Below are 16,099 nucleotides of genomic sequence, written 5' to 3' on the forward strand. Positions count from 1 at the left end.
AAACAGAGCAGCAGGCGATAATGTCTGCAGTGCCTTGGACTTGGTGGATCGAAGCTCCCAGGGGCTGGTACTAATGGCCTTAGATGCCATTAAAGCATTTGACAGGGTGGACTGGTCATTTATGGGACTCACCCTGGAGGCCTTCGGGTTTGGCGCGACGTTCCAGACAATGGTTCTGGCTAATTACAAATACCCAAAGACCTTCCTGAGGATCAACGGGTCCATCTCGGCTTCGATCCCCCTAACTTGCGGAACCAGTCAGGGCTGCCCACTATTGCTGCTGCTTTTTGCACTTATCATGGAACCCTTTGCTCAGAGGATTAGGCTGAATAACCACATCAAGGGCCCCAAGGTCGGTCCATCTCAGCATAAAATTGCTTTGTACGCTGATGATGTACTGCTTACGATCACAGAGACCCGCTCCTCATTAAAGCACGCCCTGACGGAAATAACCAGCTATGGGGAGGTGTCCGGCTTCTCTGTCAACTTCACCAAATCGGTGGCCTTGGGCATCGGCCTCCCTCTGCAAGAACAGGATGTGCTGGCCAGGATGTGCCCAATTGCATGGAAGAGAAAGGCCATACCCTACTTGGGAGTGCACATTCCTGCGAACCCGAAAGACTCATACCTGGCTAACTTCCCTCTGCTGTTTAGGGAACTGGAAGGGGACGTGAAGCGTTGGACATCCCAGGAAATCTCACTGATGAGATACATAACAGCCTGCAAAATGAACTTACTCCTGAGATTCCTCTATGTCTGCTCTTCCGTCCCAGTGGCAATCCCAGTACCAACCCTTTGTGACTTACAGAGGAAAATGTTGAAGTTTATCTGGAGGGGCAAAAAGGCCTGAATCCCTCATAAGACACTGCTAGGTAGCTCTAAACTGAGTGGGCTGGGGGACCCAGATCTATAAGCCTACAAGGTGGCAGCGCAACTGGCACACATCCACGCATGGCAGATAGCTACGAACCGCCCCAGATGGGTAGAATTGGAGCAATCACAACTCCTGCTCCCCCTGTGGTTTCTTCCACATATTCCGCCTCCCCTCAGAGAAAGTTGGAAAGGACTTCTGCTGGCGACCAAACACTCTGAACTCCTGGGACTGCACACTAAAACAAAAGGAAATTCTAAGGGGGCTGAGTCCCCTACCGCCAATCTTCCACAATCCAGCGTTCTCACCCGGGGCAAACCCTCATAACTTCCAGAACTGGATAAATGGATGCCTTGAGACCTTGGAACAGCTATATGTGGAAACATACCCCACACATTCGAACAATGCAAGGAAAGGTTCCAACTCCAGGAAAGAGACAGGTTTACGTACATCCAGTTACATCATTGGTGCTTGCACCCCCAAACCCTCCTAGCAGCCACGCGTCCACTTACCCCCCTCGAACTAACACTCAAGGGCCTCCCTTCTTGGGAGACTTCCTGGTCTCAAAAACCTGATGCATGGGCCAGTGGGATGCCGACCTGGGAAATGCGGTGGAAGACCAGACCTGGGTGGATATCTGGGCCCGAACACACTCCTCGTCCACCTGTGTCACCAATAGGGAATGTGCATACAAGATCATGCTGCAGTGGTATTACTCCCCCATCAGGCTTCACCATATGAACCCCCGGGTGGTCAAGCTTGCTGGAGTGGGTACGGCCAACCGAGCTCCTTCTTTCATATGTGGTGGTCATGCCCAAAGATCCAGCAATTTTGTAAACTGTGCTTGGTGACTATTGAACAGATCACCGGGACGGCTCTCCCGCTGGAGACCAAGCCCATCGTGCTGGGGGTCCCAGTCCCCGGGATCGATCCACGCTCCGGGAGCAGAGCGAAACTGCTAAATCAATGTCTTCCAGCGGGGAAAATTGTGCTCACCCGCTTCTGGAAATCCTCTGACGGCCCTTTCATGTCCCAGTGGTGGGGGCAAGCTATGGGATATATTAATCGCGGAGAAGGTGACAGCGGCGAAAGCCAGACTCCTCCACCGCTTGCGGAACATTTGGGCCCCAGTACTGGAGTATGACCAGCGATTCCCCGCCCTGACCTATAAGACTGTCAATACCCGGTGGACCCTGAGGGACCAGGAGGACCCCTGAGGGGGGATCATAGCTGTCGGGGCCACAGAGTGGGTAGCCTGGGGAGAAGAGACTTCAGACCAAGAATGGGGGTGGGGGAGCAGGTGGGAGTCGAAGGGGATTGTTGAAAAATGTGTTACATGTCTTGTTTATGCTGTATGGTTGTCACCCTGCCTTGGTCTAAAATGAACATATTTAAAAAAAAAAAAAAAAAAGTGATGTTCAGCACTGTGTATTTTCTTTTGTTGCTCATTTGTCTTGTGATCACCATATGATTAAGAGGACTCTGGAATTTTGAAAGCTTATGGAACTACCATCTTAGCATAATATCTGGTTACTCAAATAAAAGGTATGAAAACCTGGATTTGGCTTTTTACTCAAAATCAAATAGCGAAGGCTTTCAGACTCTTTCAGATGGCAATCCGTTACAACACCGATTAGCTCAATAAAGTTAAATAGCTCACAGATAACTAGGTTGAAAGGGATCTTTATCTCGAGATAGTTTGAAGCCAATTTATATTTAGTAGATAGCTTGCATTTAACATTTCTGCATCTTTCCATGCTTTCTAAATCACACACCTTGTTTCAATCATGATCCTCTATTGCATCATCATCATCAGTCCAATTACATTCAAATAGTTCGGAAAGTACAAGAAAAATTTGCACATTTGTGATTCCTGGGGAGGCTCATGTCTGATTAATAAAGAAAATGATAAAAGTTATGCTTACTTTGAAGAATTCTTCCATCAGTGCCTGGTCTGGATGCATTTCCTTCCAGGAAAGCTTACCATACTCATGATGGTAAGTGTAAAGGATGAATTCTGGCATAGTGGGAGCGGCACAGGATTCACAATAATGTATCAAATGTAACCAAAGAATGCCCCGCTGGCCTGGCAAAACTTTTTCTAGGTAAACAATAATTTAAAAGAAATATTCATATTAAGATATCAGACACTAGATGAGAAGCAGACACAGAAATTATATGTAACTACACATTTGTGGATGCAGAAAAATCATTAAATACTTGCATCAATTTTAATAATCGAATATTATAGCATAGTGCAGTCCTCCAACCATTTACCAAACCATTTTGCACCCAAACCATATGCATCATTACAGATAATAACACGATACAGCAAGCATGGTTTGTACTTTGATTTGACACAAACTAGAGTTTGATGAGTAATTGGTTCTTGAGCGCTATGTTTTGCTTCTGGTCCTTCTCAGTCTTTCCCATCAGTCACCTGGATAAGTCTGCTATCATATTCTCCAATAATATCTTATAAGCTATCAATTGTTGTAAGGATATCTTTATACTGATCAGGACTTGACTGTACCTAAAGCTCCACTGAATACGATTTAACTTCTCAAATTATCTTCTCTACCATGGAAAATTATTTTGCTGATTAAATCAACTTTTTGCACCCACGGATGGTCTATGAATCTAAAGCCTATTTATTACTCTAGCTTGTCTCTCCTCTTGTGTTACCAATATAGCATGTTCTTACCTTGCTTTATTCTCTCTTTCCCAGATCATAGCTCAAATAAGCAACTGTAAACCTTCTTGTTCTCTCCCTAGACTATTGCCCTGCAAAATATTTAAAGTCAATTTCTATGCTTCTGTCTCCTGGTAAACAATTTTCTCTGGGCATGTTCCAATAGACTTGAAGGCAACCATTTTTGCTCTTGATTTAAAAACATAATCTCAATTCAGCAGCACATTCCAACTTTTGCTGCATATCCCCAACCCCCACACCCAAATAAGATCCTTTAATGCATGCTGACTGATCAGCTTCAGTCCCATGCTGAGACCTCAGGCCCCGTCCACAGCAATCATGCTGGTTTCCGGTCAGGGTTCGGTGCAGACCCCACCCTGCTTTCTGTCTGATTATCTGAGGATGGTGGCCAATGGCGATATTATAGTGTTAATACTACAGCTTCAAATTTAGCATTGTAAATGTGTATGATTAAAACAGATTTAACATTTGACACTGTTGATTATTGTCGGATTCTATGGCAAGACTGGAGGCTCACATTATGCTTCTCTTTCTTTTAATTATTTATATAAAGAAAGCTCAGCAGCAAGGTATTTTATGCACTTAATATAACAAAGGTCATCCTAAAGTGCATAGGTAAAATATGTAACATAGAACTTGTTCAAAATACATTAAAAAGTTCACAATATTAACACAATAACGTGAAAAACTTAAAGTCCCATGATGCTCCAAAGGTCATCAGTGTCTTTGGTAGAAAAGACGAGAGAAGATGACGGAAGAGATTAAGAGTTTTGTGGCATGGAAGGTGATAGAGGAACGGATTTTACGAACATTGAAAAGGTGGTAGGTGACAGAAGTGGGAGGTGAGAGAGATATGGTGGTTAAAGGAGAGGGCGGAATCGAAGTGAAGGCCAAGGTTGCGAGCATAGTTCGAGATGGGGAGACTAGTGGAGGGAAAGAGAATGAAAGGAGGGGGAGAAGGTGGGGGATGGGAGGTTGAGGGAAAGAATACGATCTCTGTCTTGCCAGAGTTGAGGGAGAGAAAGTGGGAGGACATCCAGTTTTTGATAGCAGGAAGAAAGGTTAAGGTGGATGTCAGGGGTAAAAGAAGAAAAAGAGAGAAACAGCTGGGTGTCATCAACATAGAAATGATGAGATACCGAAAGAAGAGATGATGGGAGCAAGAAGAGAAGTATAGGGAGAGAAAAGAAAAGGATCAAGTACAGAGCCTTGGCGGACACCGAAGTCCAAGGGACGAGTAGGAGAGGTACCGCCGCCCCAGGAAACAGAGAAAGAACGGTTAGAGAGATAGGAGGAGAGCCAGTTAAGAACAAGGCCTTTGAAGCCAAAGGAAGAAAGAGTGTTGAGAAGCAAGTGGTGGTCAACAGTATCAAAGGCAGCAGAGAGATCAAGGTGGACGAGGATAGAGGATTGCTTAGAGTAGAGAGCAGAGAGGAGGGAGTTGAGAATAAAGGTGAATGGAGTGTTTGGTGTGGAAACCAGCTTGAGAAGAGGGAAGAAGAGAGAGATTGGATACAAAAGCAGAGAGTTGAGAGTACGCTAAGCGTTAAAGAAGCTTAGAAAGTAATGGGAGAAGAGAGATAGGCCGAATGTTGGAGGTAAGGAGAGGGTCAGCAGAGGGTTTTTTCAGTATAGGGATGATGGTGGCGTATTTGAAGGCAGAAGGGAAGGTAGCAGAGGAGAGACAGATATTGAAGAAGGAGGAGAGGTAAGGGATGAGAAAAGGGTAGATATTAGGAATTAGGGGGTGGGTAGGGGATCAGAGGGGGCAGAAGTGGGGTGAGTGTTGGACAGTAGGAGTGAGACTTTGGAAGGAGTGACAGGGGAGAGGATAGCCATGTAAGAGGAAGGGGTGAAGCGAGGGGGTGGGGAGAGTAAGAAGGGGAGCGAAGAATGTTTTGGCGTAATGTGAGGATTTTGGATGAGAAAAAGTTAGCAAAATCGGAAGGAGAGAGAGAGGAGAGATAGAAGAGTGGTCAGGGGTAGGCGGGGAGAGAAGACAAGATAAGGTCTGAAAGATTACGACGTGGTTGAGAGGAGTGGGAAAGAAGGAGGTTAGAGTAGTAGGAGCACTTAGCAGAGCTAAGGCAGGAGTCATAGAGTGAATGGTAAGAGAAATAGGAGGTTGATTAGCAGGTGAGCAGAGTTTGAGCCAGTGTCGCTCGAGGCGACAAAGGAGGCGTCGCATAGACACTAGTTGAGGGGAGAGCCATGGTTGAGAGGGTTTGTGGGTAGGGCGGAAGGAGGATAGAGGGTGAAGTTGATCGAGGCTGGAAGAGATAGAGGAGGTCAGAGTGGATAAAGCTTCATTAGCCGAAAGAGAGAGGAGATGTCCGAGAGAGGGGGTAGGGAGGAAGAGGATGTGTCAACGAAAAGAGAGGGCCTAAAGTTACGGAGATCCCGTTCATAGAAGGATGTGGGAGGGAGGATGGAGTGGAGGGAGAGTGAGGGAGAAAGAGAGTAAAGCATGGTCAGAAATATAGTTGGGAAGAGTAGAGACTGGGAAGGAGGAAAAGGTAGAGATAAAGATAAGGTCAAGAGTGGAGCCTGAGGAGTGAATATGAGAGGTAGGGAGAGGAGTTAGAAGGTAGGAGTCAAGGATAGAGAGAAGAGGGGAAGGTCGATGGGAAGAAGGGTGCTGAAGGTTGAAGTCCCCAAGTACAGTAAGGGGAGAGGGGGAGGGAGAGATGATGGAAAAAGGGGATCAAGGTCATCATTGAAAGAGGAGAGGGGGCCAGGTGGTTTATAGATAATTATGAAAGAGATAGCAAGAGGGGAAGTCAAGAATTTGTACAGATATTAGAAGGAAGGGAAGACAGGAAGATGAGTTGGAGAGGAGGAGGAGCGATAATTAGAGTGATGGAGAAGACCAACGCCTCCGCCGCAGCCAGAGGGGCGGGAGACGTGAGAGAATGAGGAGGAGGTGGTAAGGGATGCAGGTACAGTGATGTTGTAAGGGGGAATCCATGTTTCTGTAATGCAGAAAAATTGAAGGTTGAGTCTCGTAAACATGTCCAAAACAGCTGTGGTCTTGTTGCAGAGGGATCTTGCGTTCCAATAAAATTGTGTTCTTATATATCGCTTCATGACTCCCATCAGTTTCGAATTGCTGCACCAACAGGTGTTATTATTACCCCATTTTGAATGGGACTTGATCTATCGACCTCAGAAAGATGAAAGCATAAGTAAGCCCTCCCGTTGAATTACAACTTGCCAAGTGCAGGCTGCTCATGTCACAGACGAACGCTGTACCCATGTATCCAGCCTCCACCCATGGCAATGCTCACACATGTAAAATGCCAGGCCTAATGCCCTTCTGTGGGGGCATACAGCATCTGAAATTGGGGGCTGAGAAAGGGTGACAGGGTCAAAACTGTGTGACCTTTACTCAGGGAATCCGAGACCACCAGTGATTCTGGCTTGTCAGGAACAGTTTGCTGGCCATGGCTCCCCAGAATCTACCATCAGGAGGTTCCCCCACGTCCCTAATGACATAAAGCTGACCATTTTGTCAGAGCTAGGGAAGAAACCTTCTAAGCAAATGTATTTCTTGGGGATTAAAACGTGTAAAAGACATGGATACATGATGAATAAAAAAATCATTGTCATGGAATGCCCAGTGGAGGGCTGTGTATATTTTTCCCATCTTCTTATAATGCGAGATTCGCAGAATTTCCAACATCATTTCATTTTCTGGTCACCATTTTGGTATTCATTGATAACCAACTACGCCTAGAAAATGATTTATTGGTGATCAATGCATATATATATTTCCCTCACCTCAACAGGAAGATTTAGTACTCATATCACAATTGAGCTTTTTCATTACTAAACGTACAACCCTCTATCCCAAAGCTAGCATTATTTTGGGAGGTGAATTCAATGAGAGGGTTGAAGATAATGTTTTAGCTTCTTACGCAAGAATTTTGATTTAGTTAAGGAGATAATCAGGGTCTACTGTTAGAAATATTGTTGGGAGTTTCCTTAAGAAATGCAAACAGAATGTTGACATTTATTTATATATCACGAGATACTCCACTGAGACTAGCTCTGTTTTAGTTTTTCTTTTATTGATACAAGTCCATTTAAAATTGGAAGTGAATGTTTGGTTGTCTTAAGGGTTTAAAGCGATCATTGTCCCCTCATACTCAAGATACCTATGGCACTTTTGAGTTTCTTCTTATTTGGAATTACACTTACCAAGTGACTGACTGATTAGGAAAAACAAATGACACATCTGCTTAAAGCACTTAAAATCTTTTTGGGACAGTTGGAATCTGGTAGATGTACATACTTTGGTGGAAAAGATGTAGTCTTACCAGTTAATTATTCAAGGCTGTCACCCCCTTAGTGGACTCGTGTGTATTGATACTGACAATGAGAATTGCACTATATAGCTTATAGGAATCTTGTACAACTAGCCACTACTAATTTGGAATACACTATGACTCCATTTGCTCCAAGACACAGTAACACTCCATAAGGAAAACTGGACTATTTCTTAAGCAATTTGATTTTTCTTAAAATAATGAATGCCTCGGCTTTGGACTGGCAATTCAATGGCTAGTCTGAATGGGTAGCTAATAGGGGTAAAGCTGATTAAGTTAGAATTATGTACAGTTAGTGGTCAAAAGCTACATAAGTCAGCCATGGCAATACATGTAAACTCCTCTGGGGAAATCACTAGCAGAGGCCTTGTTTTTTCGAAGGAGGCACCACAAGCTCCCATTCAGGCTCACTTGGATTAAACATGTAAACAATGTATAATTCTGTTGGGGTCAATTCAGAGTACTAATTGTGTCACACTTAATGTTTAAGGATGATGGATGGCCCTGTGCAGAATCCTGAGTGGTGGATGAATACTGTATCCCCATTTTCCAATTAAGCTTCATTTTGCAAAACAAAGTATAAGTTAGTGACATCAACCTATAGGAGAGTTGCCCCAATAAATGTCTCTGAGAAGGCTCTTTCGAAGGACACTGAAAATGAGCAAGATTCTTGGTTTTAAGAGTAGCTGATAATGCCTTGGTCTTAAGTTGTCTTTCATAAGAGTTCATTGATGATTCATAGCTGCTTTTTGTTAAAATTGCTGGTCAGCTTGCACACCTCAATGAGCAGTAGTCAACTTAATTTCTACATTGTACACTAGAGCACTGTTTTTGGTAGTGAAACTAGGACATGACTATGGCTGAAACGGAGTACTTTGAGAATCCAGGGAAAAGTGGTTATCATAGGCCAACGTTTGAATGCAATTATTTAGAGCGATAACATTATCCGCCTTGACAACACTTAAATAGAGCTGTAGAAGTGAGCGTGAATATCATTATTTATTTTATTGGGCATTTGTGAGGCGCTTCTGCATCAAGAAAATTGTGTTTCAACGCGCCCACATGGCAAAGGGAAGAGAACAAGGGAAAACAGCAAGAAAATGGAGTATACAAAATACAAAATAAAAGCGGTGCGCATTGGGATCATGCAAGTGCAGAGGGGGAGAAAGAAAAGGGGGAAGTACTAGGGGATCCACAGAGGGGTGAAGTGCCAGTGAGACTGTTTCAAGGCAACAGGTAAGTGCAAGAGCCGGTTGCGAAAGCAAATAGGAAAAAGTGCCAGGTATTGATCAATATATGGAGGGGGGTCACCAGCCCATACAATAAGTGCAGGCCTGTGGGGGTATCAACCGCATACAAATTAGGTCTTCGCATTTGACAATAATCAAAGAAGAACATTCACTTGGTGGTTTGCCAATTCCAAACTTCAGAGTTTGGTTTTCTGAGCATGGGTATCACCAGAGTGCCTGAAATTGCCCATGGGTAAGATGGGTCGTATCTGTTGTTCCCATAATTAAGATGTATTAGCTTAAAGGTGGCATTCCAGATTTTATACAAGGGAGAGCATGATACACTGTTGTAAATGAATGCAGGGTAGGTTGTGGAAATGCTGACTGGACATTAGAAAATTGCCTTTATTGCAAACATGAGATTAGAACTACAGATATCAAGTCCAGCCAAATTCAAGATTGGAAAAAAAATACTGCTTGTTATGATGCTTGTGCCTCATAATCACTTAATGGTTATGGGTGTTCTGTTATTTCTAGGACACCTTTTTCATATGTGGTTGGTTTAACAATGATACACTAAATGCTGGTACCTCTGTGCCGTTAGGCAGTAAAATATACTATTAGATAAAAATGCAATGGTCAATTAAAAATTACAAAAAGAAACTGCATTGTGCATTCAAGCAGCACCAAAAATGGGTGCTCTTTTCCATTGCTGTTTCACTTGCTGCTGTGACGACTCCTGTTGCATATCTAATGGGAAGTGGGCCATGATTTGAGCACCTTCTGGTCGGCAAATCAGCAGAGGATCAGCAACGCTGCTCATATACTGCATTACCACAACAGCCTCGAAATATCGAGCTTGGAGTCCCTCCTCTCTACTCTACCGATTTACAGAAATGGTGGTCCCTGCGCAAAACTTTGAGAGAGATGCAGGTTGGGGGGTGTTCAACCAGATGTGCCTTGTTATTTGGACAGTCAGAAAGGACCTTCGAGGCAAACTGCAGCTACACCACGAACTGGCCTTCCCAGGGGGCAGAGGAGTCCTCAGACAGCAAATAGAGGTGAAAGAAGAGGCGTAAATGTGAAAGAAGAGGCGCAGATGACACACTCATGTTATTTCAACCTCAACATGTGTAACAAGTTGGAGACCACAGCCTTCATTCCACAGCACCATGTACAGAAACAACCACAAGAATTTCTTCTTGCCTCAGCCATGTTATATTATGTCCCAGAACAAGTGGGCTCCCCACCAAAATCAAAACTTCAGAGATTTCAGGCAGCCTCAAACTTAATTTTATTCATGAAGGCACTCCAAAAGAAAGTGGAAAGCATCATAATTTCAGTGAAAACCACACTTAAATCAATGGAGACACAACTGTGTGGACAACTGCGTGGACTGAAACAGAGCTTCAATCAGTCCAAACCCAAGGGAATACATTGGGGGAGAGGTTACACTCAACTGAAGGGATATTACAGAAACGAAATATTTGGAAAAAGTAGTGGAAGATGTAGATGGGGGAATAAGACGTTTGCTTTCAGACTGTAATGCGGTTATGGCATTAACTGAGAAACAAGAAATGTGCCTGATGAAAGTGTAGGACTAGTAAATGTCAATCCTTGAAGCACACCTGGTTTGTATGACTTAAATAAACCTAAGATTAAGATACTACAGGTAAAGGGGAGAAAATGAAATCCTGGCACAAAGATCGTATATAATAGATACGAGATACAAAGTATCCTAAAGTAGAAGATGCTCCCGTCCCCTGCACACAATTGGAGGCTAAAGAAGGCCACAATGTGCAGATATTGCTTGGAGCTTTAGGCAAGTATATCACAATGTTTAAGATGCATGCAAAACTATGCTGAGTTATACAAATGCAATATTCATTTAACCAGTCAAGAGTAACAATGTTAATAGTTGGTCACTTGAAATAATCTTCATAAGGTGAATTTATTTGTGAAAAAGAGATCCAAATTCTCTCAGCTCAACGTGTTTCAGGCGCTGGAGTCCCTTCATCAGGAGCATAATATTAAATTCTATTAAATGAAAAGCAAAATAGAGTAGGAATGTTCAATATTTATCTTTGGGTCAATTTACAAAGAAGGAGACTAATGTGGTTATGTACGTCAATTTACCTTTCTTGTGAAGATACAACTGAACTTCATGTAATGAAGTCAATAAAAGGGCAATGTAGACATTTTGTAATCAAATTGAGAACGATAGTCCTGTAATATCATATGTGCAGAGGGAGTAGAATTATCAATGAAAGTGGAATCCAAAAAGTATCCTTATTGCATGTCCAAAGTCACGTTTTAATTAAGGGATCATCTGTAAGAAGTAACATGAAAATATGGTTGTGATACACCTAATCCAATAAAGATAATTCGGTATGAACTGTAAGGAATGTCATATTACAAGATCTGGTCCTGCACAGAAAGGATTGGCACGTGTTTTGAAGATGAATGCGACTTCCAGTGTTGCACTCAAAATGGCCAATGTTTATGTAGGAACGTCAACCGTGATGACGTTGTGGTGACATAATGTGTTAAGTGATGTTCGATCGTGATGATGTGTGTGATGATGTGTAGAGAAATAGGCTATGAAATAAATACCTGTACTCATAAACATATGGGATACATTACTCACCGTAATCGTATTTCTGATGCTTGTATCTGCTTAGATTCACATGCTGTGCATAGGCCGACATCTAGTGGAAGCTGCGGAGTATTACAGTTTGTTTTTCGAAACTCGAAAATGGGCGTCGACACAGGCGTGCCAGTAATACTATCCCTAGTGTGACGTCCACTGTACCCAAGATCCCTCACGCGTCTAGGATCCTCAGATTGTATTTTTTTTTCCTGACATGAGGAAGCATGAGGAGTAGCGTGAGTACAGATAATCCAAGCAGATAGACAGAAAGGTAAGACTACAAGCAATCATGCGCTTTCTCTCGGAGGGGAGGAAGGGTGGGTCGCATGTGAATCTAAGCAGATACAAGCATCAGAAATACGATTACGGTGAGTAATGTATCCCTTCTGAGGCTTGTGGAATCTGCTTAGATCACATGCTGTGCATAGATTAGCGAGCAGTACCAGAAGAAGGAGGTGGGATGTGAGCAGGGTCATGAGCAAACAGGTGTCTTAGAACTGCTTGTCCCACTTGTGTATCTGTCTTGGAATGAGTGTCAATGCAGTAATGCTGAGAAAAAGTGTGAATAGAGCTCCAAGTAGCTGCTTTGCAAATGGTGTCGAGGGGAACATTTGCAATGAAAGCCAGAGTGGCCCCAATGCCTCTAGTAGAGTGGGCCCTTGGCGTAAAAGGCAGAGTTTTTTCAGAAAGAGAGTAACACAGCTGTATACAGTTGATAATCCACTTCGAGATAGCGCCTTTAGAGACGCGATCTCCCTCTCTGCCTGTAGCTACGGAGACAAACAGTTGATCTGTTTTCCTTAGCGGTCTGGTTTTATTTACATAGTAGAGGACCGCCCTACGCACATCTAGGGTGTGTAGTTTCACCTCAGCCGAGCTTTGCGGGTTCTGGAAGAAAGCCGGAAGCTCGATGGACTGGTTTACATGGAACTTTGATATAAATTTAGGTGAGAACCTAGGGTGTGTGCGTAAAACCAGTTTGTCTTTGTGGACAGTAAAGAAAGGATCCTGCACTGACAGAGCCTGAATTTCACTGACCCTTCTTATAGAGGTAATGGCTACTAAGAAGGCCGTTTTATAAGTCAGGTGTTTGAGACTACTTTTATGCATGGGTTCGAAAGGGGGGCCCATGAGCTTAGCTAGCACCACATTAAGGTCCCATCCTGGCGGTGGGTTTGAAATAGGAGGGTGAAGTCTCTTTACTCCTTCCATGAAGGCTTTAACTACTGGTACTTTCCACCACGACACTTTGTTATGGGATGTGGTGTAAGCCGAGAGGGCTGCAAGGTGTACTTTCAGAGAGTTAAAAACCAATCCTGCATCCAGCAGGTGGAGCATGTATGTCACGACGTTGGAAGGAGTGCAATCAACAGGGTTGATTTGTTTATTTTGGCACCAAATAACGAATCTCTTCCACTTGTCAAAGTAACAGTGCCTTGTGTTTGGTTTCCTGGATTCTTTTAGGATGTCCATACACCTCTGTGGTAATTTGAGATGTCCAAACTCTATGACCTCAGGAGCCATGCTGCCAGGTTCATTGAGTTGGGTTGCTGGTGCACTGTTTGACCTTGTTGCTGGGACAGTAGGTTGTACCAGGCTGGAAGTGTGATGGGCTCGCACACCGCCATCCTGCGTAGGTGTGGAAACCATGGTTGTCTCGCCCACATGGGAGCAACTAGGATGAGCGTCATCGATTCCTTGTTCATCTTGTACACCACCTTCCTGATGAGAGGAGTTGGTGGAAAAGCGTACGCAAACATCCCTGACCAGTTCATCCACAGGGCGTTCCCTTGGGAGTCTGGCTGGGGGAACCTGGATGCAAATCCTGGGCATTGTTTGTTTTCGCTTGTGGCGAATAAGTCTATAGTGGGGAAACCCCACTGAGAGAAGAGATCTTCTACGATCTCTCTGTGAAGGACCCATTCGTGTTCTTCTGGGAGGGAGTCTCTGCTTAGAGCATCCGCTAGGGAATTGAGCTCCCCTGGAACATGTTGCGATGACAGGAAGATGTTCCGTCTGAGTGCCCATATCCAGATTTTCTGGGCAAGCTTGGACAGATTTGGCGAACGAGTCCCTCCTTGCTTGTTCAGATAGAACATGGCTGTCGTGCTGTCCGTCCGGATCTGCACCGACAGGTTTAGTAGATGGGGCTCGAACGCCCGAAGCGCTCGGAATACTGCCAGAAGCTCTAGGAGGTTGATGTGGTTCTTGGCTACTGAGTGAGACCAGAGACCCTGAGCTGTGTGGTGGAGATGGTGAGCTCTCCACCCAGTCAGGCATGCATCTGTAGTCACCACTGCCTGTATTTCGGGATCGTAAAAGGGTTTTCCCCTTGCGAGATTCTCTCTTGTCCACCAGTGTAGGCTCTGTACAAGTGTTGGTGAAACGACCACTAGATCGTCCCACTGACCACTTGCCTGAGACCACTGTTTCGCCAACCATTCCTGCATGGGACGCATGCGCAGTCGCGCGTGGGGGACCAGGTAAATGCATGACGCCATCATGCCCAGTAACCGCATTGCTTTGCGTACCGTTATTTGTTTACCGGACTGATAATGTGGAATTTGCAGTAGTATATTCCGAATTCTCTCTTCCGAAGGGAAGGTCAACCCTTCCTGAGTATCTAGAATTGCTCCTAGGAACTGTTTTGAGGTGCTTGGCACCAGGCTTGACTTCTTCTCGTTGATTGAGAAGCCTAATTCGTGGAGGAGGTCGATAGTCCTTTGAATGTTTGTCCTGCAAATTCCTGGGGTTTCCCCCGTTATGAGCCAGTCGTCCAGATAAGGGTACACTGGGATTGCCTCCCTGCGTAGGTGTGCCGCTGCCACCGCCAGTACCTTGGTAAATACCCTTGGTGCTGAAGCTATCCCGAAGGGCAGTACCTTGAATTGGTAGTGGCGACTGTCCACCTTGAAACGCAAGTACTTTCTGTGCGCCGGGAGCATGGAAATATGAAAATAAGCATCTTTCATATCCAAGGTTGCCATGTAATCCCCCTTTTTTAGGAGGGGGATTACCTCTTGTAGCGTGGTCATACGGAATTTTTGGGGCTTGACATACTTGTTGGCAGGCCGTAGGTCCAATACTGGGCGCATTGTCAAATCTTTCTTTGGCACAAGGAAGTAAGTTGAATAGATACCCTTGTTTACCTGGTGTCCTGGGACGAGTTCTATCGCGTCCTTTTCTAGCAGAATGGCGATCTCCTCGAGAAGGATTTTCTGATGTTCTAAGGAGTGTACTTTTTGTCGTGGAGGATGGTTCCGGGGACGCTGCAGTAATTCTATACAATATCCTGTGGACACTGTTGACAGCACCCATCTGTCTGAGGTGATCCCTTCCCAAGCCTGGGTGAAGTTGGAAATGCGTCCCCCTACTGGGGTTGCGTGAGAAGGGACCTTGAACTGAGCGTCACTGCTTTGGTGGAGGCGTGCCACCTCCCTTGTTGGGGCTGCCTCTGCCTCTCCCACGACCTCTTTTGTTACCCCTGCCGTAACTTTGGGTAGACTGCTGGCTGTTGTTCCACTGTGTACCCTGTCCCTGGGCATAGTTGCCTCTTTGTGAATTTTGGCCGCGTGGGCGACGAAAATTACTGTTCCCCCTTTGGTTAGGGGGTTTGTTGGTTAGTTGGCCAAGGGATTTAAGTGTTTCGTATTCGTCCTTGGCGTTTTTCAGTGCGTCTTCGACCACTTTCCCAAACAATAGATCAGGTTCCACCGGCTTGTCTATTAATGAAGCCTGAGTTTCTGTTTTGAACCCCGACTGCCGTAACCACGCATGTCTCTTGATAACAGTACCTTCTGCTATCAATCTTCCTGCGTTGTCCGCGGCGTCGAAAGTTGCTTTCAATATGCAACCAGACACAGCTCTCCCTTCTGCCGAGATCCGAGCCAATTGGCCCTTTAACGGTTCAGGAGCAGAGGCTATGAGTGCCGCGACCTCTTCCCATTGATGGCAGTTGTAGCTGGCCAACAGGGTGGTGGAGTTAGCAATCCTTGCTTGGTAGGCGGACGTTGAGGCTACCTTCCTGCCAAACCCGTAAAGTTTCTTGCTCTCCTTGTCGGGAGGAGCTTCTGACGAAGATAAGGGTGTTCCAGCCCTCATCCGAGTGTTGGTAACAACTAGGGAGTCTGGTTTAAGATGTCCTCTTATATAGAGAGGGTCAGACTGGGCTGCCCGGAAAAGTTTTTCGACCCTGGGGTTGACTGCTCTGGTGAGGTTTGGGTTCACCAGGGACGGGTCTATTCTTCGTTGGATGGATTTAAGGATAGGGATGGTCTGAGCGACCGGCCTCCTCTCTCCCACCAACTC

The 16,099-nt window shown here is 44.9% G+C and overlaps 1 protein-coding gene across 1 annotated transcript in view; it reads right to left on the reverse strand.

The window, feature by feature from the left end:
* EPG5 (ectopic P-granules 5 autophagy tethering factor) overlaps positions 1–16,099 on the reverse strand; it is a 2,517,217-nt gene that overhangs the window by 467,191 nt on the left and 2,033,927 nt on the right. Inside the window, exon 36 of the mRNA XM_069626898.1 lies at positions 2,797–2,972. Within this exon, the coding sequence (XP_069482999.1) occupies positions 2,797–2,972 (176 nt within the window). The remainder of the gene's footprint in view (positions 1–2,796; positions 2,973–16,099) is intronic.

The sequence above is a fragment of the Ambystoma mexicanum genome, chromosome 6p (genome assembly GCF_040938575.1).
Source record: "Ambystoma mexicanum isolate Mex_15411 chromosome 6p, UKY_AmexF1_1, whole genome shotgun sequence".
Classification (NCBI taxonomy): Eukaryota; Metazoa; Chordata; class Amphibia; order Caudata; family Ambystomatidae; genus Ambystoma; species Ambystoma mexicanum.